The sequence below is a fragment of the Hypanus sabinus genome, chromosome 25 (assembly GCF_030144855.1).
Source record: "Hypanus sabinus isolate sHypSab1 chromosome 25, sHypSab1.hap1, whole genome shotgun sequence".
In the NCBI taxonomy this organism is placed as follows: Eukaryota; Metazoa; Chordata; class Chondrichthyes; order Myliobatiformes; family Dasyatidae; genus Hypanus; species Hypanus sabinus.
This window is the reverse complement of record NC_082730.1, coordinates 27,445,010-27,472,525: the sequence shown is the minus strand read 5'-3', so window position 1 is coordinate 27,472,525 and position 27,516 is coordinate 27,445,010. Positions and strand designations below refer to the sequence as shown.

Genomic DNA, 27,516 nt, shown 5'->3' with positions numbered 1-27,516 from the left:
ATGTCATCCACAACCTTGCTTTACCTTCTGGAAATTGACCCATTCCTCTCCACTCGGAGAAATTGTCTACCACTGCACTCCAGCCCCTAGATTTTAGGTGAAATAAACCAGTTCCCCTTCACTATCTGGTAAATTAGGCAAGTTCTCTCTATATACTGAAAGATTATTGCTGCCCCATCCACTTTCTGGTAGATATTGTAATTCCCCTTCTTCAGTTCTTCGCTATAAAGATATTGCACAGTTGTTTACTGCTGGGTGTTTATGAAGGAGATTCTGCTGCTGAAGGAAAGTGCTGGCTCAGGCTAAGATGCATTTTGCAAACTGCTCAGCATTAAAAATTACAAGGTCATAAAATAAACTCTAAGGCCCTCCATTTAGACACTGGAGAGAGAGAGAGAGAGAGAGAGAGAGAGAGAGAGAGAGAGAGAAAATGCGAGGACAAGTCTCTCCTTCAGACCCATTTAGTGTTTTCTGATATGTTTTCAGGGCTATATCCTCCCTCAGCCCAGTCTGATCCAACATAACCAATAGAGCACATCTCATTCACACGTCCAGGGACTGCAGGTAAGTGTATCAGTAAACTCGGAGACTGAGGCATGAGTTTTCATCTATTACTGGCAAATATCAAGCTGCATGTCTGATCTTCATAAACTAATTAATCTAATGACAGTCCTTGGGCACTAACTTGCTGTTCAGACTGTATCTCCTTCAAGTATGGAATCCAGAGGATGTCAGTCAGAGCCTCTCTTTCTTGTATTCATAGTCATCCTCTCAGTTTCATTTAGTCTAGCAACTATTTCCAGACCCTTGGCTGCATCTCTTGTACGCTAGGATAGACTCTTGGCCTTGCAATTCACACCATTATCATCTTTCACTTTATTGTTTACCTGCACTGCACTTTTCACTTTTACACTTAGATCTGCATTGTTGCTGTTTTACTGCACTGTGCAATGATTTGATCTGTATAAATGACATACAAGACAAGCTTTTCACTGTATCTTGGTACATGTCATAATAATAATAATAATAATAATAATAATAATAAACAAATACCATAGAAGCCAGCAGGGTTGGGTGAGAAAGCCATTTGGCTCTATCTCCCACCTCTCTTGGGATGATGAGCCCATCATAGCTGTCTAATGACATTAAACTCATCTCTCCACTTAGCATTTAGCATGAGGGTCTAACTCCTCTCCTGGACACTTTCTTACATAGTACCCCTGATCTGTATTGATCCTTAATTACGTACCCTCATACACAGAAACACAGCAGCAATATTGAGCCATTTAGCCTCCCAAAATTATTCGGATTATAATGGCTTAAATCCATTTCCCACATAGGGTCTACATTCCTTACGTGGTAACACTTGGTTAGTCTCAGTTTTTTTTTAATATTTCCATTTGATTGAGAGGGGAAATAGTTCCAGAATTCCAAAGTTTGTGGATTGAAGACAAAAAAAAAATCTGCAAATACTGAAATCTAGAGCACAAAACAAAATTCTGGAACAACCCAAGCAGCATCTGTGGAGGCAAAGGATGTACATCAAGCCTCGACTGAGAAGGAAGAAAGATTGTTGGAATGTCGCAATCTGCAAGAGGGGAGGGACAGAGTTTCTGTTGACTGAGAGACTGTTTCCTGACATATGGCACTATCCCTGATCAACCTAACTCTCGTTTTAGTATCACGTAAGTTTGTTGGTGTTGAGTTTGATAATGAGGGATGCGGCAGGGAGCACACACCAGCACGGCAGCAGGCAGGATATTCAAATCAAATTTATTGATAACTCTGCTTGTACAGTATCTGAACTCCTCCCATTTGGGAGTGGCCAACCCATTAACTATCACAACAGTTGAAGTCTCCCACCTGAAGAAATGGTCTGCCTCCATCTTTATCAAATATTTTAATTACCTTAAATACCCCAATTACATCATTACTTATTTAACATCACTGCCACTTCTGCGGCAAAGGCTGCAGACAGTAGCTTGCCAGTCCTCTGTCCATTAGGTTCTGTTGGGGTTTCTGTAGCTCTGGGTTTTTACGAGGTGGGGTTGCTAGCCCCATGGCCGACCTTCCTCCTTTTGCAGCCAGACTTGGGATCATTAATATCAGAGTTCAATTACATCATGGCATAACCTTATAAACTTGAAGGCATATAGACATGCAAGCATCTCATGCCCAACCTGCCTTATTATTCAGTTAGGACCCAGTCTGATGAAATTGCTTTGTAACTATCTCCCACCATTGTCCTATCCACCACTCACAAACCATTACTACACCTACTCTGAGCTGCTATGCCCAAAGCTGATGGAAGTACTCTCAATGGATTGTAAATTTGACTTGATGAATTTATATAACTATGTCATTCCAACTGTTTGTATTCAGGCATCATTTGAGCTAAAGCTTATTCATCATAATCTTTAATTAATTTTTGTACCTGTCCATCAGAAATCCAAATCCAGACAGTTAATTGCAAAAACTAAACTTCTGGAAAAACTCAGCAGATGAAGCAGCATCTGATGGAAGCCCTCAATCGGAAATATTGACTCATCCCTTTTTCCTCCATAGATGCTGCTTCATCCACTGAGTTCTTTTGGCATTTATCATTTGCTCCATATTTCAGCATCTGTAGTACCTTGTTTATCTCCTGGGAAGCTAGATCTCTGGTGATTCAAGCATCTGACTTGAGATACCAGCAGAAGTTTGACTCATGCATGATGCTTGCTTATTTGCTATAGATATGGATTTTAACTGTTTCAAAATTCATCCCTTGAATCTGGGCATTTCTGTCAATTCCACATTCATTGGTCCTCCTTGGTAACAAAGTAACAGTGAGCCATGCTAGTCCATGAGATGGAGACTGGTTCACATTGCTATTGGTTTAGGACTTCCAGAACATTGAACAAATTGTGTACGGTTGAGGGAGTAACTTGAAATGCATAACAGCCAGAGCCGGTGGATGTCTGTTACTGTATAGCACTGGAATACCATGCAAGCGTGTTTAGGTTTGTAAATTTATAGCACAGGGTTCAGTGCAGAGGTTTGGTATGTGGAACACGGCAGAGGAATAGGCTCTTCGGCCCATGGTGTTGTTCCAAACTAATTCAGCTAATGACAGCTCATGCCTTCTGCCTGCTCATTGTCCATATCGCTCCACTCTTGGCATATTTATATGCCTATCTATCTAAGAGCATCTTAAAATCCTCAGTCGTATCTACTATCATCCTTGGCAATGCATTTCTGCACCCACTACTCCCTGTGTAAAAAGAGGTGTGCACCATCCTGCATATCTCTTTCGTAATTTCTCTCTCTCACCTTAATCGCATGCCCTTTAGTGCTGGACATTTTGACGTTTGAGGGAGAAAAATGAATGGCTCTCTACTCTATGTCTCTCGTCACTGTATAAACTTCGAACCGGTCTCCCCCTCAACCTCCCCAGCTCCAGAGAAAGCATCTCTAGTTTGGCCAACCTCTTCTTGTCGTATATGTGGGTGTGACAGAGAATTTCCTCGCGGTCCTATAGCACAGGCTTTGCGGCCCAGTACTGGTCCGTGGCCTGGTGGTTGGGGACCACTGCTTTAATCCTTTATTACTCAAAATTATACAAATTTGCAGTTCAGAAAGATGACAATTGGCTCCTCATCTCAATATGTAACCTTAAAGAACCTTGATGGGTAAGGGCTGTGGTGTTATAACATGAGGACACAATAATGATGACTACAGTTCTATAATGGAATACAACTGAGCTACAGTATGTATTATTGAGTGAAGACCTCTCATGTTACAGTACAAGTGGATACCACCTGGATGCACATTTGGGGAACATGACCTTCATTGTATAATTCTGGCTTTAATAAAATAAGATCGGTTGGGTACAGATCTGCCACAGTTGGACGCTAGAGGAAGTCTAAAAGGGTTCAGTATGGACTGGATGGGCTGAAGGGCCTGTTCCTGTGCTGGTACTTCTCTATGACTCTGGAACTCTAAGTACTTTCAGTTGCAGGTCTGTGGCTGACTGTGTTTGACCGTCTGTTATTACAGCGGAGGTAGCCTGCTAGACGCAACCAGTGTATCAGTGAATGATGTACTGCTGGTAGGACAGATCTGCCGCTGGTCATGGTGGGAGCACAGCACTTTCAGGGGTTATATTTAGACTACGGAGGATTGCCACCCTTTGTGCAGTCCGTTGCTGAACTTGGAGCTGTGAGGACCACCTGGGGTTGGATCAGATGGCGAACACTTTCCTCTCACTGAAACAAGTCGGCTGAATCCTTGAATAAATTAAGTCATACATCATGAGTCACAGGAGGGTGCGGGAAGTGATCCAAAAAGGCCCCCGGCATTTGTTATATTTTCAAAATGTATTTACAGCTGAGACGATCACCTGGGAATCATCGTACAGAAAATGTCCCAGATTTCAACTTCAGTAGAATATCCCGCAACATGCCCTGTTAGTTAGACACTGTTTCTCAGCCTTCATTCCAGCTTGTGTTTGTTGTCTCTATTTATCAGCCAGCGGCTTTCTTAATATCCCCTTGGGACAGTTTTCTACATGTTACACTTCCTATCCATTTACCCCTTCAATGGCATCTTTCAAAGGCTGCGATAGAATGTTCCCAGCTCCACTGTTATTCTCTATTCCATGACAAGTTTTCAATTACAAGCCTGCTCAGCTATCCATGTTGTCTGATTCTTTCTTCTAATGTTACTGATCTCTGTCCCTGGATCAGTTCTACAATTGCACAAACTTATCCATACACTTAAAACCTCTAGTTATGGCCAACTGATGGTCTCCCATCTAACATTTGAGATCCAAATCTCTGCCACTTGCATCCTGATTTCAACCAAAAATTGTGTGGTCATCAGCCTGATTTTGGAACATGTTTTTAAAATTCTAACCCTTGTTTTCAAAACTTTCCTTGGCCTCACCTTGGGAATCTTCCCCAGTTCTCCCAACCACCTCTGAGATCACAGTGGTGTCTCCAAACCTGGATGTAGCTCAGGAACAGGCCCAGTTCATACAGACATTCAAGAATTCATTGTAAGATTCTTGGCCATGTAGAGGATCAGAGGGATCTTGCGGTCCGAGTCCATAGGACACTCAAAGCTGCTGCGCAGGTTGACTGTGTGGTTAAGAAGGCAATACGGTGCATTGGCCTTCATCGGCCATGGGATTAAGTTCAAGAGCTGAGAGGTAATGTTACAGCTATATAGGACCCTAGTCAGACCCCACTTTACCCTCACTACAGGAAGGATGTGGAAGCTATAGAATGGGTGCAGAAGAGATTTACAAGGATGTTGCCTGGATAGGGGAGCATGCCTTATGAGAAAAGGTTGAATGGACTCGGCCTTTTATCCTTGGAGCGATGGAGGATGAGAGGTGACCTGATGAGAGGTATTGATCGTGTGGATAGTCAGAGGCTTTTTCCCAGGGCTGAAATGGCTAGTACAAGATGGCACAGTTTTAAGGTGCTAGGAAGAAGGTACAGAGGCGATGTCAGGATTAACTTTTTTTAGGCAGAGACGGGTGAGTGCGTGGTATGGGCTGCCGGCGATGGTAGAGAAGACAAACACAGTAGGGTCTTTAAGAGATTCTTGGGTAGGTCCATGGAGCCTAGAAAAATAGAGGGCTATGGGTAACACTAGGTAATTTCTAAAGTAAGTAAGTGTTTGGCACAGCATTGTGGGCCGAAGGGCCTGTATTGTGCTGTAGTTTTTCTTTTTCTGTGTTTCTAATTCACTTGCACTAATCCTGCATTCCTCTTTAAGAATATCCCCTTTTTAATTTTCCTGCATTTCTGGATTCCATCTCTCACCTGCGTAGTAGGGGCAATTTAAAACTACCACCCAGCATGGCTGTGGGATCTGGGAGGGAACCAGAGCACCTGGGGAAAACACTATGTGATTACAGGTAGAACAAGCAAACTCCACACAGGCAGCACCAAAGGTCAGAATTAAAGCCATGAAGCCACAGGACAGCAGCTCAACTAACTCCACCTATGGCTGCTATCTGTGCTTTCCTGATTTTAATTTGCTCCTTCGTTGATGTTACTTTGACTAGAAGTTAAGTAACAAATAAATGCAGCTTCAGGGAGCTCCATCACATCCTAACTCCTCCTAAACTCCCCCTCTACCTCTCTGCCCCTCTCCTACTTACTATCTCTCCATAAGTGTTCCAGAGCATTTAGTCACATACCCAAATATCTCTTTATTTTCCTTGGAAAGGCTATCTATAAATCAGGCCTCAGTTCCTTGACTGATTTGTAATTGTTTGTGTTAATTAAGCAAAGTCACTGAAAGTCATTGTGCATCCAACCTGGAGGGTTGGATTTCTGCTTCATCGCAATATTTCCTAACAAGCCCTAGAGACATGAGTCTGTGACTCTCAGCAGTGCCGTCTGGTCATTGACTGCTAATTCATGATCCTGTATAGGGTGGCAATTAAACTGAGATTAATGACATTATCCAGACATCTTTTCACAGTTTCAAGATACTGGTCCTGGGGGTCAGACTGAAATTGTGACGTGGATTGGCATTGAACTGAGATGAGTTGACTGCCTTCCAATAAATGTTTCCAATCACTTTTCCATGGTGACATGATGTAATCCTTCAAGTCACATTGTTACCCTTCGGGGTTTGTGCAGAAAGAGTTGGGAAATCAATCTAAAAATGAAGGGAGAGGTCAGGTTAGGAAGCAAGGCTTTGGGGGAGTGTGTGCTGGAAGGAGCAGGGTTAAGGCAGTTGAATTAGGGTTGAGTGTAAAAGGAGCAAAATCAGGGCAAGAGTCACCATTGTATTTCTGAGTCAGAAGAATGATATGAAGATGAGGAAGGAGGTATTGAGTTCGTGTTAAAGGTATAAATGATTGGGACAAAAATTCAGAAAACATGTGCTAAAGGACTTGGAGTTCTAGTTTAGGATTCCTTCAAGATTAACTTGCAGTTTTGAATTGGTAGTAAAGAAAACAAATGCAATTGATCAATTGTTTCAAGAGGACAAGAATATAAAAGCAAGGATCCACTGTCAAGGCTTCATAAGGCATTGGTAAGACCATACTTGAAATACTGTGAGCAATTTTGGACTTTGTATCTAAGGAAGGATGTGCTGGCCCTGGAGAGGGTATGGAGAGGTTCACTAAAAAAAGGCTTAACATATTGAGGAGCGTTTGAAGCCTCTGGGGTTGTACTGGATAGAGTTCCAAAGGATAAGGGGGGAATTCATTGAAACCCATTGAAACCTGAAAGAATTGAATAGAGTGAATGTGGAGAGGATGTTTCCATTCATCTAGGATCTGAAGGCACAGTTTCTAAATAAAGGGAAATGCCTTTAAAACTGAGATGAGGAGGAACTTCTTCAGACAGAGGGTGGTAAATCTGTCAGCTGTATTACCACAGAGGGTTTATAGAGGCCAAGTCATTGGGTGTATTTCAAGCAGAGATCAATAAGTTCTTAATTGGTAAGTGTTTAAAAGAGTTTTGGAGAGAATCCGAATCAGGTTTTTATCAGTGATATATGTTATAAATTTTGTTGTTTTGTGGCAGTGATACAGTGCAAGACATAAAATTAAAATGTTACTAAAATAAGTAGAATGCAATAGGTGAATAATTAAAATAATATTGAGAGTAGTGCCAGGAGTTAAGGAGGGAGGTTAAGTTTCATAAAGGTTACGGATTGCAGGTAGATACAAGAATTGATGCAAGCATTGAGAAACTGAAAGACCTTTTAGACATAATTAGGAGCAAAGGGGGCTCGATTCTTAATGTGCTGTGATAAGTGTCAATTATAGAAAGCCTCCACCGAAAAATAGTGCATTGCATGGGAACTTAATATTATGTCTGCTGCCATCAAATGCCTACTTCTATTAGGATAAAGTAGTGGGTGTTTGACATGAGTCAATCTTTTCAGTTCCTGTAGCACGAAGTTGGCCACAGATGTAAGGAAGAAATTCTGGAGGCAATAATAACTAAACCGCCTCTGCACCCACCCTTCAGGCAGAGAATAGATTTCAAGGATCAGAGAATTCACAGACTCCCATTGATCCGGGAACATTTCACCCAACTGTTAAAACACAGTGTGAACCGGTTTAAATATATTCTAATTTATGTTTTCAATATTTGTCTAACTTGCAGGTGCTTATCTTGTTCCATACTTCATTCTGCTTCTTATCATTGGGATTCCTCTGTTTTTCCTGGAGCTTGCAGTGGGCCAGAGAATAAGGAGGGGAAGTATTGGTGTCTGGAATTATATTTGCCCCAGGCTGGGAGGCATTGGATTTGCAAGTTGCATTGTGAGTACCATAGCTGAGTTAAGTGGCTTACAACTGAAAGAACTGTTTAGAATTGCTTGCAAGATGTTGACCAATCATCGACAGAACTAGGTTAAGAAACTCACTACACAACTCTTAATTAGTCAAAGCTTGCACTTTATTGTCTCTGCATGAACAACAATGTAACTGTGTTCACTTCGGGCCAACAACTTTGTTCTACCATTCTCTTTGTTCCAATACTCACTCAGCTCACTCTTCCAATGTATAACACTGAAATAAGGAATATCTGTTGGCTAGACAATCAATCCTTCTTCTCCTAGCCCCTAGCATGCAGTTCTTCCTTGCGATGGTGAATCTCTGATAGAATTCATCGCTATCTTGTATCCGAAAACCTCTACTTTTATATTCATTCCTTACCAGTTCAAATGTTGCCTTTTAGTGTTATTTGCTATGAGTCATCTGACTGACCAATAACATCTTATGGGCTCAGGTTCAAGCCAGCATCCTTTTATTGCCCTACTTCCACAAGTGACAGCTGGTAATTTATGGGCCTCTGTTCTTAGTCAGTAGATAGCTTGAATCACTCAGGGCAGACACAGACCCCAACATTTATAAACCTGCATGTTATATCCAACCACAGAACACCTCCACAAATAATTTCTTGTTTGGAAATTATCTCTAGTCTACCTGTAGCATCATTGTGGCTACTTTAAAATACTGAAAGCCAAGCAACTCCAATTCACGAAACGGAGGATGTAGAGCAGCTTCACAAAATGGCAGCCTCCATTTCTTCGACCTCATGGCAAGGACAAAGACAATTGGCTTGTCTGCTTCCATTGTTCTCAAGCCACTTGAATTTGACGTTTTCTGTTTCTTTTTATGAGTGGAACAGTTTGAATTTTAACTCGGAACCAGATGAAATGGACTGAGTGAAATGTATACGTTTTTAAGAATTTGAAACCTGATTCTTACTCACTATCTCCCAAAACCAGCTGAGAGGGAAGAGAAGAGGGTAACCAGCATTTTCTCAGAGGTATTTTGTTCCCAAAAGCGCTATATTGAAACCACACAGTATTTACCCCTCATCCCCTCATCCCACTTTCTTTCCCTCCATCATAGAATCATGGAGTCATCCAGGATAGAAACATACCCTTTAGCCCTTCATAACAAATATTATTTATCCATTTATGTCAATTCTATTTTCCAGCATTTGACCCATAGCTTTGTATGCTTTGGAACCTTAAGTGCTCCTCCAAATGTTCTCAGATACAGATCACTGCTTCTACCAGCCTCTCAGTCAATGTGCTTTAGATTCTACCCATCTTCTGGAGGAAAAATACTTCCTTCAGACCTCCTCTAAATTTCCTCAATATCATCTTTAACCTATGCTTTCTGATTTTATTATAGAGAAAAGCTTCTTACTACTCACCCTACTCTCTTATACTGATACATATCCCTCCTTAGCCTCCTCTGCTCCGTGGAAAACAAGCTCAACTTATCCTGACCTCCTCATTGCAGAAAAACTTTATTTCAGGCAACATCCTGGTGACAGAACTTCACACAATACTCCAGCTGTCACCTAACCAAAATTATGTATGGTTTTCTTCTGTTCTGTGCTCCAGTTAATGAAGGTGAGAATCTCACAGCTAAGGAATGTGAGAATCTCATCTACATATCTTCTTATTTGTTTCCTCTACCTCTGCTATAACCTTCAGTGGTCCTTGGACTTGTACATCAAATCTCTCTGCTCCTGATTTTCGTAAAATATCCTTCCCTCTCCTTCAGGAATAGATTAATTCCACTCAAGGTTAAGACTATTTACTGCATCTCAATAATCCTTTTCAGTGATGAACTTAAGGACACCTCTTACTGTTAACATAATCCTAGCTATTCTTAATTTTGCAGCGATATGTAGGCAGTGAGTTAATATTATTCAGTATTTTAGTTTGTTTAGATAACATCTGTTTAGTTAAAGGGGAACCTTTTTTTAAAAGGGTTTTGTTTCCATTGCTAGTAAAATAATCTAACCAAGATTATGTTATTAAAGAGTTTCAATGCAATACAGAAGTTTTATTATGGTATGTTTATAAAGGGTGCTTGGTTACAACTGTTCTAAACAGATATCCTCAGTGTGTCTTCCTGTATCCTGTTCCTGGAACCCTTTCCCCATTGCCCTATTCAAGGTTAGTCTAATACCACTGCCATCCCCCATCCCAGACCATTCCCATTCACCCCATTGCCCAAGTCCATTCCTCCAGTCCTTCCCTCTCCTCAATCTTTTGTCTGCTCATTCCTGCTTCAGAGCACTTCACAGCCAGACTCCCCCCACCACCACTCCTCTTCTCCTGTCTACCTCACCTCCCAGTCAATTTTTGTTTGCTTGAAATTAATTAATTAGAGTATAAGAGTACATTACGACATCATAGTATAAGAAAAAAAAACGAGTAAGAACAGATCACTAGGTCCCTTGGACCTGCCCAGCCATTCAGTATGAACAGGGCAGATTTTTCCCTGTCCTCATGTCCTCTTCTGTACCATTCCGCTTAGCCTTCAGTTCCCAGATCTTTCAAGAATTATCTGTTCTCTCTTTACATGTTCCCAATGATCGTGCAGTCACAACCTTCCAGGGTAGAGAATTACAAGAATTTTTCCTCATCTTTGAGAATTTCCTATGCACAGTTTTTAATGGCCATTTGCTAACCCTGAAGAAAATTAAAGATTAGCTTTATTTAACACACGTACATTGAAACATTGAAACACAGTGAAATTCATCATTTGTGTCCCGGATGAGCTGGGGGCAGCCTGCAAGTGTCACCATGTTTCCAGCATCAACATAGCATGCACACAACTTACTAACCCTAACTTGTACATCTTTGGAATGTGGGAGGAGCCTGGAACGTCTGAAGGAATCCCAGACAATCACGAGGAGAGCATACAAACTCCTTACAGACTGCAGCAAGAACTGAGCCCTAATCTTACAGCTGAGTGGAGGAGCAACACCTTGTATTCCAACTGGGTAGTTTCCAACCTGATGACATGAAAAAAAATTCCCTCCCCCTCTCGGCTTCATCTGTTCCCCACACTGGCCTCTTACCTCTTCTCACCTGCTTATCACCTCCCCCTCCGGGTCCCCTCCTCATTTCCTTTCCACTCTTCTATCAGATTCCTTCCACTCCAGCCCTTTACTTTTCCTACCCACCTGGCTTCCCCCATCATCTTCTAGCTATCTAACTATCCTCCTCTCCTGCTTTTTATTCTGGTGTCTTCCCCATTCCTTTCCAGTCCTGCTGAAGTGTCTCAGCCCAAAATGTCGACTGTTCGCTCATTTCCATCAACGCTGCCTCATCTGCTGTGTTCCTCCAGCATTGCGTGTATCTTGCAGCTGGTGCTGTAAAGTGTAATGCTAACTGCTATGCAACCATGCTGACCCCTTGCTGGACATTCAGCCACTAGTGGAATCATCAGCTACCCTGTCACACCCTCTAAAGATCTGTTTGTGTCAATAAGATCACCGCTTATTCTCCAAAACTCTGAAGAAGATAGATCTAATTCCTTCAGTCACTGGTGATAGGAATTTCGAGGAATAAATATATCAAGGTGTCATTGACTTACTGACCACTTGCAGGACTGCCTGCTGACATTTTGCAGTTTGTGCATACCTACACCATGATCTCTCCGTACTTCACTCATCTGCAATTTTTCACCAATTAGATAATAGTCCGCCATTAGATTCCTCTTACTGAAGTGCTTGACCCCACATTTAACTCAACCTATCAAGTTCTCAGCCACTTACTCAACCAATCCACATCCTGCTACAGGCTAAAATTCTCATTACAACATACCCTCCCATTTGTTTTCATATCATCAGCAAGCTTGGATACTTTACTGTCAAATCCCTCCTCCGGGTAATATAATTATTTCAATTAATATATATCATAAGTCATTAATGTTTGCCATGAGGGTGTGATAGTCCATGTTCTGTCTTGTCACTACACAGCTCCTCAATTCTGCACTGCTTGGTACATTGCTAATCTGCGTTCTGTAGGAGTGATGTAGGAAATGGTAGTTTATTCTTTGCTTTCCTACATAAGTGATATGATTGGAGGGCCTTCTTTCCAAGGAAATCCTCATTACGTACATGCAAAGTGAGAGTTTCAGTAAGATTGAGAATCCTACACTGTGGTCAGGCAGCACTGTTATTTAGTTGGGGATTTGATCCTGCCTTATTGCTTTCTGCTATGTCTGATACTCAGTCAATACCTTCTGTTCCCTTACCAGGTGTGTTTCTTTGTTGGGCTTTACTACAATGTCATCATCGGTTGGAGTATATTTTACTTTTTCAAATCCTTCCAGTCTCCACTTCCATGGAGTGAGTGCCCGCTGATCTCCAATGGCACTGTTACCAGTAAGTAATTGATTTCATTCAGTGGTGGGGACAGTAATTCTATGTTTTCCGTTTCTCGTCTCTGAATGTTCTGATTCCAGGAATGGTCTCCAGAGAGCTAATCAGGAAGGGAAAATAAGCCATTGGCTCAATTTCAGGAAATGTCAACTGGAATTCCATGCCAAGTTACTGGAAGACAGACTCAGTGACCCTATGCAAAACCTTGATAAAGTTCCTTTTACTAAGAATTTAAGTTCTCCTAGGTTTTCCCACACCCCATTTTTTCTGATTTAAATGATATTTTATAGAGGAGGTTCACCACATATATAATTGTACTTTGTGTGGTTGTATGCTTTTCTATGATCTATGGGTGAGAACCAGAAGTTATGGTTCCAAATAAAGGCTGATTTATACTTACGTGTCACATCTACGCCGTAGGTATCACGTACCCTAGGCTGTACCTACGCTGTATCCTACACCGTAGGGCGACGTGCACCTCTCGAGAAAAGTTACTCACGCATCGCGGCGAAGCAGTCCGCAACAACTGTGATTGGTCCGCTTGGTAGCATCGCATTTCCTCCTACACATTTCTGGTTGTTTCTTCTCCGCCATGTCTGTAGGATGTGCATACACCGATACGAAATAGATGAACCAAATCGTCAAATCTACCTGCTGACATGCGAAAGTGTTTAAAATGCATTTCCTCGTCCATGTCTCTCATGAAGAAACTCAACACAGTGGCATAGAAACCCCACCGCCAACTAGTATTTTGGCGCTCACCTACGCATGCTCACTATGGCGTAGGCTGCGGCATAGCCCATACACACAAGTATAAATCAGCCTTAAGGATTGCTGTTTTAATAATGTTGGATCTTCAAGTTTTTTTGTGATATTCTTTCTATACATAAGGCTAGGGTAGGGTATCTCAGAAAATTAATGTCTTTTGATCTGTGAAATCATTTTTCTAATTGTAAAATTGTCCTTAGGACTCTGTGACAGGAATTGCTGGTAACAGAATTTCTCAGTTGAAGTACTATATGTTCCTTGGGCAATGTCACTCCCTGAAGTATTGGCTGGAGTCTTTCCTTTGAGTCTCCCTTACCAACTCTGCCTCTTGCCCCATGGTAACTAGCAGTTACCATGACACTATTACAGCTCAGACATCGGAGTTTGGAGTTCAATTCCACTGCTGTGTTTAAGGAGATCACGTGGGTTTCTACTGGGTCCTCTGGTTCCTCCCACATTCCAAAGACATAACAATTAGCAGATTAATTGATCATTGAATATTGTCCTGGTAATTAGGCTAGTTTTAAATAGTTGGGTTACTGGGCGATGCAACTCTTTGCGCCAAAAGGCCCTGTTCTGCGTTGATTTCTAAATAGGTATTCAGATTTATCTCCACAAGCATTCTCCTGTGATTGACTAACTAAATGGCTATGGGTTTGTGCTCTGGACCAACAGAAACATAATAACACCTGAAAATGCATTAATCTTCTTTTTAACACTCAGTGAAGTTGGTGCTGACACTACTATAATTGTTTTTGCTCTTATATCAGTTATAGAGCCAGAATGTGACAAGAGTTCAGCTACAACCTACTTCTGGTACAGAAATACACTGAACATCTCCAACAATATTAACGATGGAGGTGGTCTCAATTGGAAGATGACTCTCTGCCTGTTGTCTGCCTGGTTTATTGTAGGATTATGTACAATCAAGGGTATCCAGTCATCTGGCAAGGTAAATCTTTCAGTTCAAATAGGGAGAGGACTGAATGTTCTTTGCTTTTAACCATACTCTGAGACAGTTTAATAAGACTGCATTGAATATTTTACATTTTCACTTTGTCTTACCCCTTCTCTTTTCTTCACCTGCCCATCACTTCCCTCTAGAACTTCTCCTTCTTCCCTTTTTTCCATGCTCCATTGTCCTCTCCTATCAGATTCCTTCTTCTTCAGCCCTTTACCTTTTCCACCTATCATCTCTCAGCACCTCACTTCATCCCACCTGCCTACTTACCCCCTGGCCTGGTTTTACCTATCACTTGCCAGTTTGTTCTCCTTCTCCTCTCCCCACCTTCTCATTCTGGCCTCTATCCCCTTCCTTTCCAGTCCTGATGAAGTGTCTTGGGTCAAAACATTGACTGTTTATTCCTCTCGATAGATGCTGCCTGATCTGCTGAGTTCCCTCAGCATTTTGTGTGTGTTGCTCTGGATTTCCAGCATCTGCAGGTTTTCTTATATTTATGATTAGGTGTACAGAATATGTTTTGTTGTCATTATGACTTGTATTGCAATCATCCTGGGAGACTTTTAGATGATATTGATGGAGCTTAATCTGTCTCTAATCTGTATAGCAAGTTTAGAGGGTTGGAATTGAACTAACTTCACTGTCTATCAAATTTGTCCTTGCCGATCCCTTGGAATATTTAATGGAGTAGTAGAAGAGGAGATCTATTTTGTATTGATCCCATGCTGTATCTGTGCTGGGAGTGTTTGATAGGACAGTCATAGAGTCATAGTTCACTCTTGCAACAAAACGGGTCCTTTGGCTCATCAAGTCCATTCTGAACTGTGATTCTTCCTAGTTCCATCAACCCTCCTGAACTGCAGCCTTCCATATGGCTCACTCCCATGTACTTAACCCAAGCTGTTCCTAAACGTAGAAATAGAATCTACAATGTTATGGGAAACTCAAGAGATTAGAGATGATGGAGCTTGGAGCAAAAAAAAACAAACCTCTTGAGGAACTTAGAGAGTCAGGCCACAACTGTAGAGTTAAGTGGATTGTTGACATTTCACATCAAACACTCCAACTTTATTCTATAATACCAGAGCTAAATGTTGAAACTAGACTGATGTAGTGTTTTGTGTTGATGGAGTAGTATTCTGGCTCCCTGTGACTTCTCAGGTACATTTCCATGGGTTTGCATTCACTTTTTCAGGTGATGTACTTCAGTTCCCTGTTTCCGTATGTTGTCCTGATCTGTTTCCTGATTCGAAGTCTCCTTCTCAGAGGTTCAATTGATGGAATTCTCCACATGTTCACTCCTAAGGTACTTTAGCTCTTGCATTGAAGTTTGGGACTTACTTTAGAAAACAGACGGTCATTTCTGAGCTCAGTGTTGCTGGAATGTGTATGCCTGGTGTTTGGAACACCGTACAGTGCACGCACTGCACTCCAGAGCCTCTTTGGGGGTAAACGCCCCTGGCACATGTTGAATCTTGGAGATGGCAGTGAAAGTATGGGTGGAAGTGGAATTCATCTTTAGAAAGGACATACCCTGAAGACTAGAGCCTCACTTGTCCCTCTGATACTCATGCCACAAAAAGAGAGGTAGGGATGGACCTGTAAACCTGCCAGTTTATTATTTTGTAAATCAAATTAAAACCAAAAGAACAAATGTATTTCTCATTTTTGATTCATAAATACTGACGAAGTTCACTCATTTGGGGTTGATTTACATTGTAAGAAAGAGTGCAGAGGTAAAGCTTTAGTATTAAGGACACTTTGTCTCTGGTGAGAAAGTGCAACCAGCTAAGTGGACTGAAGGTCAGTTTGAATTCGATTGTTTTGTCCTTTTTACTTATCCGTCCTCCACCACACACACACACACACACACACACACACACACACACACACACACACACACACACACACACACACACACACACACACACACACACGTACACTTCCTTGCCCATTGTCGCTCCTGAACAAAACTTAAAACCCCATCAACAGATACAACGGCAGGGCCCGATTCACTGTCCTGGTGAGGTCAGTGAACTGGTTTGCAAATATCAATTGAAGTTGTATGCAAATTCTGACCCAGCACTGATCTACTGCAAAGTGGACCCAGTTTCAGTTGCGCTTATGTTAACTTGTCCTTTGTATATTATTATTCAATATTAGTATAGTAACGGGTGGCACAGTGGAGATACTGAACCACTCTACCAGAGGAGGTGTAATGAACTTCTTCCCTCTACACGTCACCCTTAGACAAGGTGTAGCACCCACTTAGCCCCCCACCCCCACCAATTAGGGCCATGTGAAACCATGGGAGCAAGTGGTGGATGGCGTATGAGCAGCGTGTGCATATCATGAGTCCTGGTTATGCAACCACTGAAAGCTGGCAGACAATTTCTGAAGCTTATTGATAATGGCTGGGGTCACCTATCCTGTAAACACACTGCCTCGAGGAAGGCAATGGGAAGCTATTTATTTTGAAAAATTAGCCAAGGACGATCACGGTCAAAAGACCATGATTGCCCACATTATATGACATGGCACATAATAATGGTGATGATTAGTATATTATTAATTTGTCATTTCAGTTGGAGAAGATGATGGAAGCGCAGGTGTGGAGGGAAGCAGCTACACAGGTCTTCTTTGCTCTTGGTCTTGGGTTTGGGGGAGTCATCGCCTTCTCCAGTTACAACAAGAAAGACAACAACTGCCATTTTGATGCAGCCCTTGTGGCTTTCATTAATTTCTTCACCTCTGTTCTGGCAACACTTGTGGTGTTTGCGGTCCTAGGGTTCAAAGCCAATGTGATGAATGAGAAATGTGTCATAACGTAAGTTTGTCTAAATTTCATGGAATATTATGTGTACTGAAATGTGAGGGAAAATCTTAATCCCCCAAACCCCCAAAAATGGGAGAATGAGATACACAGGTGCTTCCAGCAATCACCTTATTCCTTAATCGACCAGGGGACCACAGACCCTTTAATTATTGATCCATGGCATAAAAAAGGTTGGGAACCGGAACCAATGTGGTTTACCACTTCATGCCTTCTTATCACAAACTAATTAGCATTCAGGAAACTGCTTTTCTTTCCTCTCCCTTGCATATCTGGTGTTTTTTGCCGTTATTCCTGTGTGTTTGTACGCTGCATGGTCACTTTTTATCTCCATTGTAAGAGCAATAAAAGCTTCTGCACTCGTCATTTCTGACCTCAGCTGCACAATAATGCACAACGCCCCGCACCTTAGGAACCATTCACTTCAGAAGTTCTGTTCTAGTGTTTACCTACAACACCAGGCATTGCTCATTACACTTAACAGGATATCCGTTGCCTTTCTGCGCCATGCATTTACGTAGGTTGCCCTTCCTTTGTTTGCTTCCTCCATTCCAGCTGGTAACACATTCCACATTCCCATAACTGCTTTAGGCAGGGCGAGCAGAGGCAAGGTGTTTCCATCAGCAGATGCTTTAGTGATGTGAACAGCAGCTTTGATATTTGGGACAAAAGATGCACAGTTGTCATTTACTTCTCACCGCTTGCACAGGTGAAGGGAGCGTAATCGTGACTTTAATGCATACATTGAATGGACACCTGAGGGGAAATAATTTGCAGGGCTATCAAAATTCAAAATAAATTTATTAGCAAAGTAAGTGTTGGTCACCATATAGTACCTTGAGATTCATTCTCTTTCAGGCATTCACATTAGAACAAAGAAATACAGTAGAATCAATGAGAAATGACACACAAAGAAAGACTGACAAACAGCCAGTGTGCAAAAGATGGCAAACTTTGCAGATAAAGTAAAGAAGATAAATAAAAATTACTTAGGACATGATTTCTAGAGTCCTTGAAAGTGAGTTCATAGGTTGTGGAATCAGTTCAGAGTTGAAATGAATGAAATTATCCATGCTGGTTTGGGAGCCTAATTGTTGAAGGGTAGTAACTGTTGCCATGGTGAAAGAGTGGGTGAATGGGGCCTGGACCTGGCATGGCATTTGTGGACTGAATGACCTCCTCTATACTTTAAATCTCACCAGTCTACTACATACCACTTACTTGTGTCAGCAAAGTATTCTCAATCCCTGGTGTGGCCTCGATAACCCCCAATCCCCATTCACTACAGCCTTCTCCTCCCACAGTTCTCCCACCAGCCAGCTCTGCAAACGTATCCTGAAACTTGCAAACCATTGTATCACATTGTTATTTGAGTTACTGTCGCTTTCCTGTCAACTTGAACCAGCCTAGTCCTTCTCCTCGGACCTCTCTCATTAACAAGGCATTTTCACCCACAGAACTGCCACTCACTGGATGCTTTTTTTGTTGTTTGCACCGCTCCCTGTAATCTAGAGACTCATACGTGAAAATCCTAGGAGATCAGCAGTTTCTGAGATAATCAAACTAGTCTGTCTGGCGCCAATGGCCAGAGTCACTTGAATCACTTTTCTTCCCCATTCTAATATTTGGTCTGAACAGCAACTAAATCTCTTGACAATGCCTGTATGCTCTTATGCATTGAGTTACTGCCACGTGATTGACTGATTAGATTTTTACAGTAACAAGTAGGTGTAGAGCTATACCAAATAAAGTGGCCAGTGAGTGTAGTTTTATGAAGTATAGTGTACTGTCATGAAGCTTGATATTCTGCTGATCTGATCTAAATTCTCTGCTGTTTTTTGAAGCCCTATAAATATTTCCATTTTTGCAGTCACCACCTATTCCTTTCTTTCAAATTCACTATTGAATATGCTTCTGCCAATTTTTTACACAGTGCTTTCCAGATCAGCGCGATGTGTAAATATTGCTCTGTTCTAATTACCTTGATATATATTTAATTTTCTTAAATTGATGTCCTCTGGTTACAATCACCTTCTAACCAAGGGAGCTATTTCTCATATCAATTCACTTCATGGTTTTGAACGCCACGGTAAAATCTTCTCATACTCCTTTGTGTTCAAGGGAAGGCAATACCAGCTTCTCCTGTCTCTGCATTTCTGGTATTTTTTTCAAAGCTCTTCGCTGCACAACTCCCATGACATATTTTCTGAAGCACGGTGCCAGGAATTGAACACAGTTCATTGGAACAGTAAAGCTCAGGGACAGGCTTTTTTGCTCACAGTGTCTATGGTGACCATCATGCCAACTGAAGCTGGACATCTGTCTGTATGTGAGCTACACTCTGTGGCCACTTTATTAGGTACATGTGTACACCTCCTCAGTAATACAAGTGTCTAATCAGCCAATCATTTGGCAGTAACTCAATGCATAAAAGCATGCAGGCATGGTCAAGAGGTTCAGTTGTTGTTCAGACCAAACATTGGAATAGGGAGGATATGTGACCTAAGTGACTTTACTGTGAAATAATTGTTGGTGCCAGATGGGTGGATTAAGTCTCTCAGAAACTGCTGATCTCCTGGGATTTTCACGCACAACAGTTTCTAGAGTTTACAGAGAATGGTGCAAAAACCAAAAATCATCCAGTGAGTGGTGGTTTTGTGGGTTTAAGTGGCTTGTTCATGAGAGAAGTCAGAGGAGAATGTAATACAATAGTGGTGTGCCAAACCTTGAAGTGGATGGGCTACAGCAGCAGAAGACCATGAACACACACTCAGAGGCCACTTTATATGTACCTCCTACACCTAATAATAGGCCACCAAGTATACATTCCTTAATTCCCTGCCTGTTCTTGCACCTTTCTATTACATTAGCTCTTAAATGTTGTTATCATATGCTTCCACTATCTGTCCTGGGAATGCTTTCCAGGTACCTAGTTACCACTCTCTGTGAAAAATATTTCTTGCTATGTACTAATGTGTTGTAAACATCCTTTAAATCTCCCCTCTTACCTTAAAGTTATGCCTCTAGTATTTGAAATTTCCACTTGGAGAAAAGGACTCATTTAACGTTATTGTAGTTGATGTCTGACTTGTACTGTTTAAATAGCATAATTATTTCTGAAACAAAAAAAAAAATCATGTGTCTATTTATCAGACTTCTGAATTTGTCTTGCTACCTTCAGTGATTGGAGTATGTCCACCCCTTAGGCTTGGTTTCCATGTATAAATTTTACCTCAAAGAAGTGGCTTGTGTATTTTGGATCCAGGTGTCATGATGGAGAATTTTACTAATTTTGTATTAATTCTAATAGAATTTAAAGGTAGCTTTATTGTGTAATGGTTTGTGCAAGGTGCTGGGGTCATTCACCATTTCATGAATGTGACACCATGCAAGCTTCTGCCATATGTGAAAGTGTAAACCCATCGTCATTTATTGTATTTTCCTGTGTCTGTGACATTCAGCTTTCTAAAAGCCCTTAAATAAATAATTAAGGTCTTCTTGGAGACTCTAGATGCCATGAAGTCCTAAAAGCTCATTACATCAGAACTCAGGACGAAAAAAAAATTAGATCCCAGAGTTTGTTCTGATTAATTAAAAGGATTGTGTCCTCTTTTGAGGACACAAATTGGGAGTTGAACAGCATCTGTGGAAGTTGGGGGGCAGAGAGGTGAGGAACTATTGATGCATTTGGTTGAGACCCTGCACACAAAATGTCGACAATTCCTTTTTCACCACAGATGCTGCTCAGTCCACTGAGTTCCTTCAGCAGCTTGTTTTTTTTTTGCACCTAATTGCAACATCGGTCTTGTACCTCTAGAGTATTCTCTGATTGGGCTCGCAATTATGGGATGCGTTAAATGTAAAATGAGTATGATATAATGAAGCTATCTTATCTGTAAAGAAGCAGACATATAACAGACTATTCAACCTTTGAGCCTGTTCCGCTATTCAGTATGATTATGGCTGACCCATTGTCATAGTGCCACACTCCTGGTCTCTCTCTACAGCCCCTTAATCCCTTTATTTATTGAGAAATCTAGTCTTAAATATGTTTAGTGGCTTGATCTCCACAACCTTCTGTGCCAGAGAATTCCACAGCTTTGCAATTGATTGAGTGAAGAAGCTTTTCTCTCCTTAGTCCTAAATGTCTTACCCCATTTCCTAGATCAGAGATGCCCAACCTATTTTTATGCCATGGACGTCTACAGTTAACTGAAGGGTTCATGGGAACCCCTGTCCTAGATCTAGTTTGTCTCCACTTGTCAGCATTTTGGATGTTTTACTAAACTCTCCTCTCATTCTGCTGTGGTGTATAGATATACCATGGATATTCTTTGATGATGAAATGATTTGTACCCATGGAAATAATGTCATACATTAAATTCTCCCATTCATCAATTTTCCACCAACTGCCCCAGATCCTATCACGTACATAATAGGGGGAATTTACCATAGGCAATCAAACTGCCAACCTGCACGTTTTTTTGGACATGGAAGGAAACCAAAGCACTTAAGGGGATTTCATGTAGAATGTACTAACTCCACATGCTCAACACCCAATACCCAGATGAAACCTGGGCTGCAGAAGCTGCAAGGCAGCAACTCCAGAAGCTGCACCATTGCTCCACCCCACTTGGCAGTCCTTTCACCCCAGGAATCAGTCTGGGGAACCTGCTGTGCGCTCCCTCTGTGGTAGGTATATCCTTACACAGAGGGACAGCAGGGTAGCATACTGGTTAACGTATCGCTTTACAGCGCCCGGCAATCAGGAGCCAATTCCTATTGCTGCCTGTTTGGAGTTCATACGGTCTCCCCGTTACCACATGGGTATCCTCTGATTTCCTTCTACATTCCAAAGGTGTATGGTTAGGGTTGGAGAGCTGTGTGCATGCTCTGTTGGTGCCAGATGTGTGGGTTGCTCAGCCACAATACTCGCTGATTTGATTTGAAGCATATCACTGTATATTTCAAAGAACATGTGACAAACAAAGCTAAGCTTTCTTTCTTTGATATTGCATACAATACGCCAGGTTTAGTCCCAGTAAGGTCCTATATAATTGTAATAGCATATCCAATTCATGTTTGTGGTTGAAGATCTCATTGATGCTTGAGATTAGAACTCTCCTCGTGCTTTTTTCAATGCAGTTGTTGTTCTGTGCTCGAGTCTGCAAGAAGTATCCTGGATTTTTCTTTCTCCCTTTGGCAGGAACTCTGAAAAGATTATTGGATACCTGAACTCCAAGGTCCTGAGCCATGATCTGATTCCACCACACATCAATTTCTCACATCTCACAGCTTCTGATTATGCAGAAATGTACAGTGTCATAAAGACGGTGAAGGAGGATCATTTCAAGGAATTAGGGCTGGACACATGTCAGCTGGAGGATGAGCTGAATAAGGTGAGACTGACACAAATATCCATTTCATAGAATGTTGAAACAGTGAAAGAAATGAAGAGATGATACATTTTTCTGTGAATGTACTGAAAAACCTGGGGGTTTAATGTTTTACATTTGTTACGAAATTTGATGTACAGATTTCCATTTTTTTTACTAAAGCCACTGATCCTTAATGTTTTGAGGGAGAGTTTTATCTTTCATACGTTTATCTTTTTCAAAATGAAACTGCTGAACAGTGTGTTGCTGTAAATTCAGAGCGGAAAAGCAAATATTGACCTAAAGGCATTGCTGGTTCCTCTGGCAGGAGACTGCCTTCTCAGACAGCCTACAGTGCCTATAATGTAAACAGCCTGTCACATACTCTCAGACCCTGCACAGCCTAAGACAACAGCGGCAGATTAAGAAGCACAAGGAATATCAATTTCAGCTGCAATTATCAGCCTTGATTTATCATCTATTAGACTTCAACATGTAGAGGGTCACAGAGGGGAAGCAGTTTGAGTGAAATTCCTGATAGCCTCTCCTGCTTGAGGCAGAGGGCCTCATGAAACAGCAGCAGCTATCTCCAAACCATTGACTTTTAGTTATTCATGACATTGAACTGCAAAGGCCTTAAAAAAAACGTTAATGAACAAGGATCTGGTCTCTCAGTGGGATTGACTCGATTGCTTATTCACAACACACCTGCTGAAAGCACTTCATTTTCGTTCATGTCATCTCTCCATTAATACCTTGCTTTCTCCTCCTGTCACTAAAGAAAGAGATTGATGCTTCATGTCAGTTTTGAACACCGACTCCAGAATAAGACTTCAGTGTTACTGATTAAAAGTCCCTGCAGGATTGGCACATTCAATGAAGATTTTTTTTTAGAAACATTACTTAATTAAGTGGCTGGTGGGAATCAGTTGCTTTGGATGGATTATGAACGATTTACCTGATTTCTCTCTGAAGTCTTTGTATTTCACATGGGTGCACTACTTGTCTGAAAATCCAGAGCAACACACACACAAAATGCTGGAGGACATCAGCAGGTCAGGCAGCATCTATGGAGATGAATGAACAGTCCTCATTTCTGGCCATTTCCATTGTCACCATTCTTGGCCACCCAACCCCTGCCCATTCTGTGCTTTCCTTACCTGTGTTATTTACCCTTCAATTAAAAGGTTCAATTATTATCAAAGTACACAACTCTGAAATTCTTCTTCTCCAGATAGCCATGGAACCAAGAAAGAAAAGAACGGCAACACGATCATTAACACCTAAATGCCTCCTCCTTGCTCAAAAAAAGAACAAAAATGGAACATCATTTATCGGGGCTACTGATTGTGGATGATCAGCCATGATCACATTGGATGGCGGTGCTGGCTCGAAGGGCCGAATGGCCTACTCCTGCACCTATTGTCTATCACCCCCCCAATTCCCTCTCCCTCAAATTCAATTAAAAAAATAGAGGAAGATTGGACAAAAAACACAGAATTAAAAAAAAGCTGTAAGACTGAAAAAAAAGTCTATAGTCCAAGTCCATATCTAGAGCACAGAAAACCTGGGTTACATTCTCTGGGCACAGCGGTGGGTTTTTCCCTGTCCATAAGCAGAGCGATCTCACCAGTGATTAAAAAGGCAGTCTCCCCTCTCCGTTGCAGAGCGATCTCACCAGTGATTAAAAAGGCAGTCTCCCCTCTCCGTTGCAGAGCGATCTCACCAGTGATTAAAAAGGCAGTCTCCCCTCTCCGTTGCAGAGCGATCTCACCAGTGATTAAAAAGGCAGTCTCCCCTCTCCGTTGCAGAATGATCTCACCAGTGACTAAAAAGACAGCCTCCCTTCTCTGTAGCAGAGCGATATCACTAGCGATTAAAAAGGCAGCCTCCCCTCTCCGTTGCAGAGCAATAAGAAGGCATTCTCCTCTCCCTGTAGTTTTTCCCAACCCTGCCATGGTCATACCTGGTCCTATTCCTACCAGTGATATTTACATTTTACAGTATTTTTATCTTAGACCTTTCATGTTTCAAACTGTCACATCATTTCTTGCATTATCCCAATCTATGCCCTGACACATTGACACTATTCCCACTATTGGCTTTTGTGCTGCACCCTGTCTTTCACATCCTGCATTATCCATGCCACAGTATATACCAACCTGTGCTATGCTTCTATATATGCCCTGATTCTATATTTAGCCAATCATACCCATATAGTTATGCCCAGTTTACTCTGTAATAGCATGCACTATCTACTCCCCTATGCCCAGTCATATCACATACTTGTGCCCAGCCGTGCCTCCCAGCATTATCTGCTGTGGGCACCAAGTAAGTTTACCTGAAATGTACAGGATTCGTACGATGGATTATACTGATAATTAACGGCAACTAAATAAACTAGGAAATGGAGAAAGAAGTTCCTTACTAATGGGGTATTGGACTGATTAACATGAATTAAGTGTGTAGGTGCAACAAGATCTCCACTGATTTTGGTCAGCAACTGGGATTTGGAATTACTTAAAATACATCAAGGGAGCACAGAGAATAGGGGAAAAATAGACTGAGTATATCTGCAGAAATGAATAAACAGTTGACTCTGCTTCAGATCCCGAATAAGGATCTCGGCCTGAAGTAGAAACATAGAAACATAGAAAATAGGTGCAGGAGTAGGCCATTCAGCCCTTCGAGCCTGCACCGCCATTCAGTATGATCATGGCTGATCATCCAACTCAGAACCCTGTATCTGCTTTCTCTCCAGACCTCCTGATCCCTTTAGCCACAAGGGCCATATCTAACTTCCCCTTAAATATAGCTAATGAACCGGCCTCAACTGTTTCCGGTGGCAGAAAATTCCACAGATTCACCACTCTCTGTGTGAAGAAGTTCTTCCTCATCATGTGGACTGATCATTTATTTCTATAGATCAGAATCAGGTTTAATATCATTAGCATATGTCGTGAAATTTGTTAAATTAGTGGCAGCAGTACAGTGCAATACATGATAATATAGAAAAAACAATAAATTAGTTACATTGTGTGTGTGTGTGTGTAAAAGTATATTAAATAGTTAAATAAGTAGTGCAAACATAGAAATAAAAAGTACTGAGGTAGTATTCATGGCTTCAATGTCTATTTAGAAATTGCATGGCAGAGGGGAAGAAGCTGTTCCTGAATCACTGAGTGTGTGCCTTCAGGCTTCTGTACCTCCTCCCTGATGGTAACAATGAGAAGAGTGCATGTTCTGGGTGAGGGGGTCCTTAATAATGGACGCTGCCTTTCTGAGGCCCCTCTCCTTGAAGATGTCTTGGATACTATGGAGGTTATCTGAGGCATGATGAAGCTGACTAATTTTGCAACTTCCTTTTGACTCTGTGCAGTAACTCCCACCCCCATACCGGACAGTGATGCAGCCTGTCAGAATGCTCTCCACATTACATCTGTAGAAGTTTTCAAGTGTTTTAGGTAACAAACCAAATCTCCCCAAATTCCTAATGAAGTGTAGCCGCTGTCTTGCCTTCTTTATAGTTGCATCAGTTTGTTGGCACCAGGTTAGATCCTCAGAGATATTACACCCAGGAACCTACAATTGCTCCCTCTTTCCACTTCTGATCCCTCTATAAGGATTGGTTCATGTTCCCTCATCTTATCCTTTCTGAAATCCACGATCAGCTCTTTGGTCTTCCTGACATTTAATGCAAAGTTTTTGCTGTGACACCACAGACTAGCAAGGTATATCTCACTCTTGCTTGACCTGCTGGGTTTCTCCAGCAGTTTACGTGTGTTGCTCTTGTTACAAACCCCATAACCGGGTCACTTACCAGCAAAGATAGAGAGGTCTGTTGAAGTATGATGGTACTATTTTTAAAAGTATTTATTGATAAAAGGGCACAAAAATAAGATCAATGCAAACATACAGATAATATACGTCATCAATACCAAATCTAAAAGCGCGGGTATAATAATAATCAATAAGAAATAGCTCTATCGTTGTCTAGGGGATAATATATTGTCCAATGGAAATATAAAAGTCACTGTTAGTTCGGTCAAGCTGCAGCGTTTTGGGTTTGAGAGAGAGAGATGGGTTAAACTTGCCCAGTTCTTTGATGATGCCAATCTTTCGAGTCGTGGGGAGTTGGTTTCCCTGTTGTTAGCTAAAAGCCGTTTTTCTGTGGTAGAAGCCACCGGTTCCAGAGCAAATGGAACCGAACGCACGTGGCCTCCTCCCACTGACTTCCGCTATTACGGGATCGCTAGCGTTTCTTCTGGTGCGTCTGAGGGGTTGTTCCCACAGACCCTCTTTTATCCTGACTCACAGGGTCGCAGATGTCAATCAGGTAGGGGGTGATGCAATCCCTCCCTCAACCAGCCCACTTTGCCTGAGGGCTTCCACGTAGCACAGTATTGCAATACACAAGTTCGTCTTCAAGAGGCAATGGCCGTGTCCCGTAGCTTTATATCACCGGGGGAACGAGACATTCCACACGTTTCTCTCATTTCCTGGGTCTCCTGACCCAAATCAATAGTGAAGTTGCGATTCTCACAAAGGAGGGGGCTACCCCACACCCTTCGGCCCCTCAGAGCTGTGGTACATGCATAACACTCTGAGTTTTCAGCATCTGCAGCATCTCTTGTGTTTATGAGTGTATCTGCACCGATTGAAGAGAAAATCATAGACTGGATGGCTGGAAGAATTGAAGGGAATGATGTGGAAAAGAGTGCTAAAGTGGCTGAAGGGAATACTGTAGTTGGGAGGGGAGGAGAGTAGATGGGTCTCTCGATGGGCGGAAGGTTTTCTTTTGCCTGAAATGGTTAGGCAGATCCAGAAGTTTCTCTCAGTGATTCACTGCTCCACACACAAGTACTTCGTTGAAGTCTTCCCTGGTAAAATCAGTGGAAGATGGAAATTAACCGA

General features: G+C 41.8%; 1 protein-coding gene across 2 annotated transcripts in view; it reads left to right on the top strand.

Moving 5' to 3' along the window:
• Window positions 1-27,516, top strand: part of slc6a17 (solute carrier family 6 member 17) — a 73,159-nt gene that overhangs the window by 26,102 nt on the left and 19,541 nt on the right. For both annotated transcript variants that reach the window (XM_059950379.1, XM_059950380.1), the window contains exons 3-8: window positions 8,127-8,284; window positions 12,542-12,668; window positions 14,204-14,385; window positions 15,590-15,700; window positions 16,980-17,221; window positions 22,434-22,626. In XM_059950379.1, coding sequence (XP_059806362.1) covers window positions 8,127-8,284; window positions 12,542-12,668; window positions 14,204-14,385; window positions 15,590-15,700; window positions 16,980-17,221; window positions 22,434-22,626 — 1,013 coding nt within the window. The remainder of the gene's footprint in view (window positions 1-8,126; window positions 8,285-12,541; window positions 12,669-14,203; window positions 14,386-15,589; window positions 15,701-16,979; window positions 17,222-22,433; window positions 22,627-27,516) is intronic.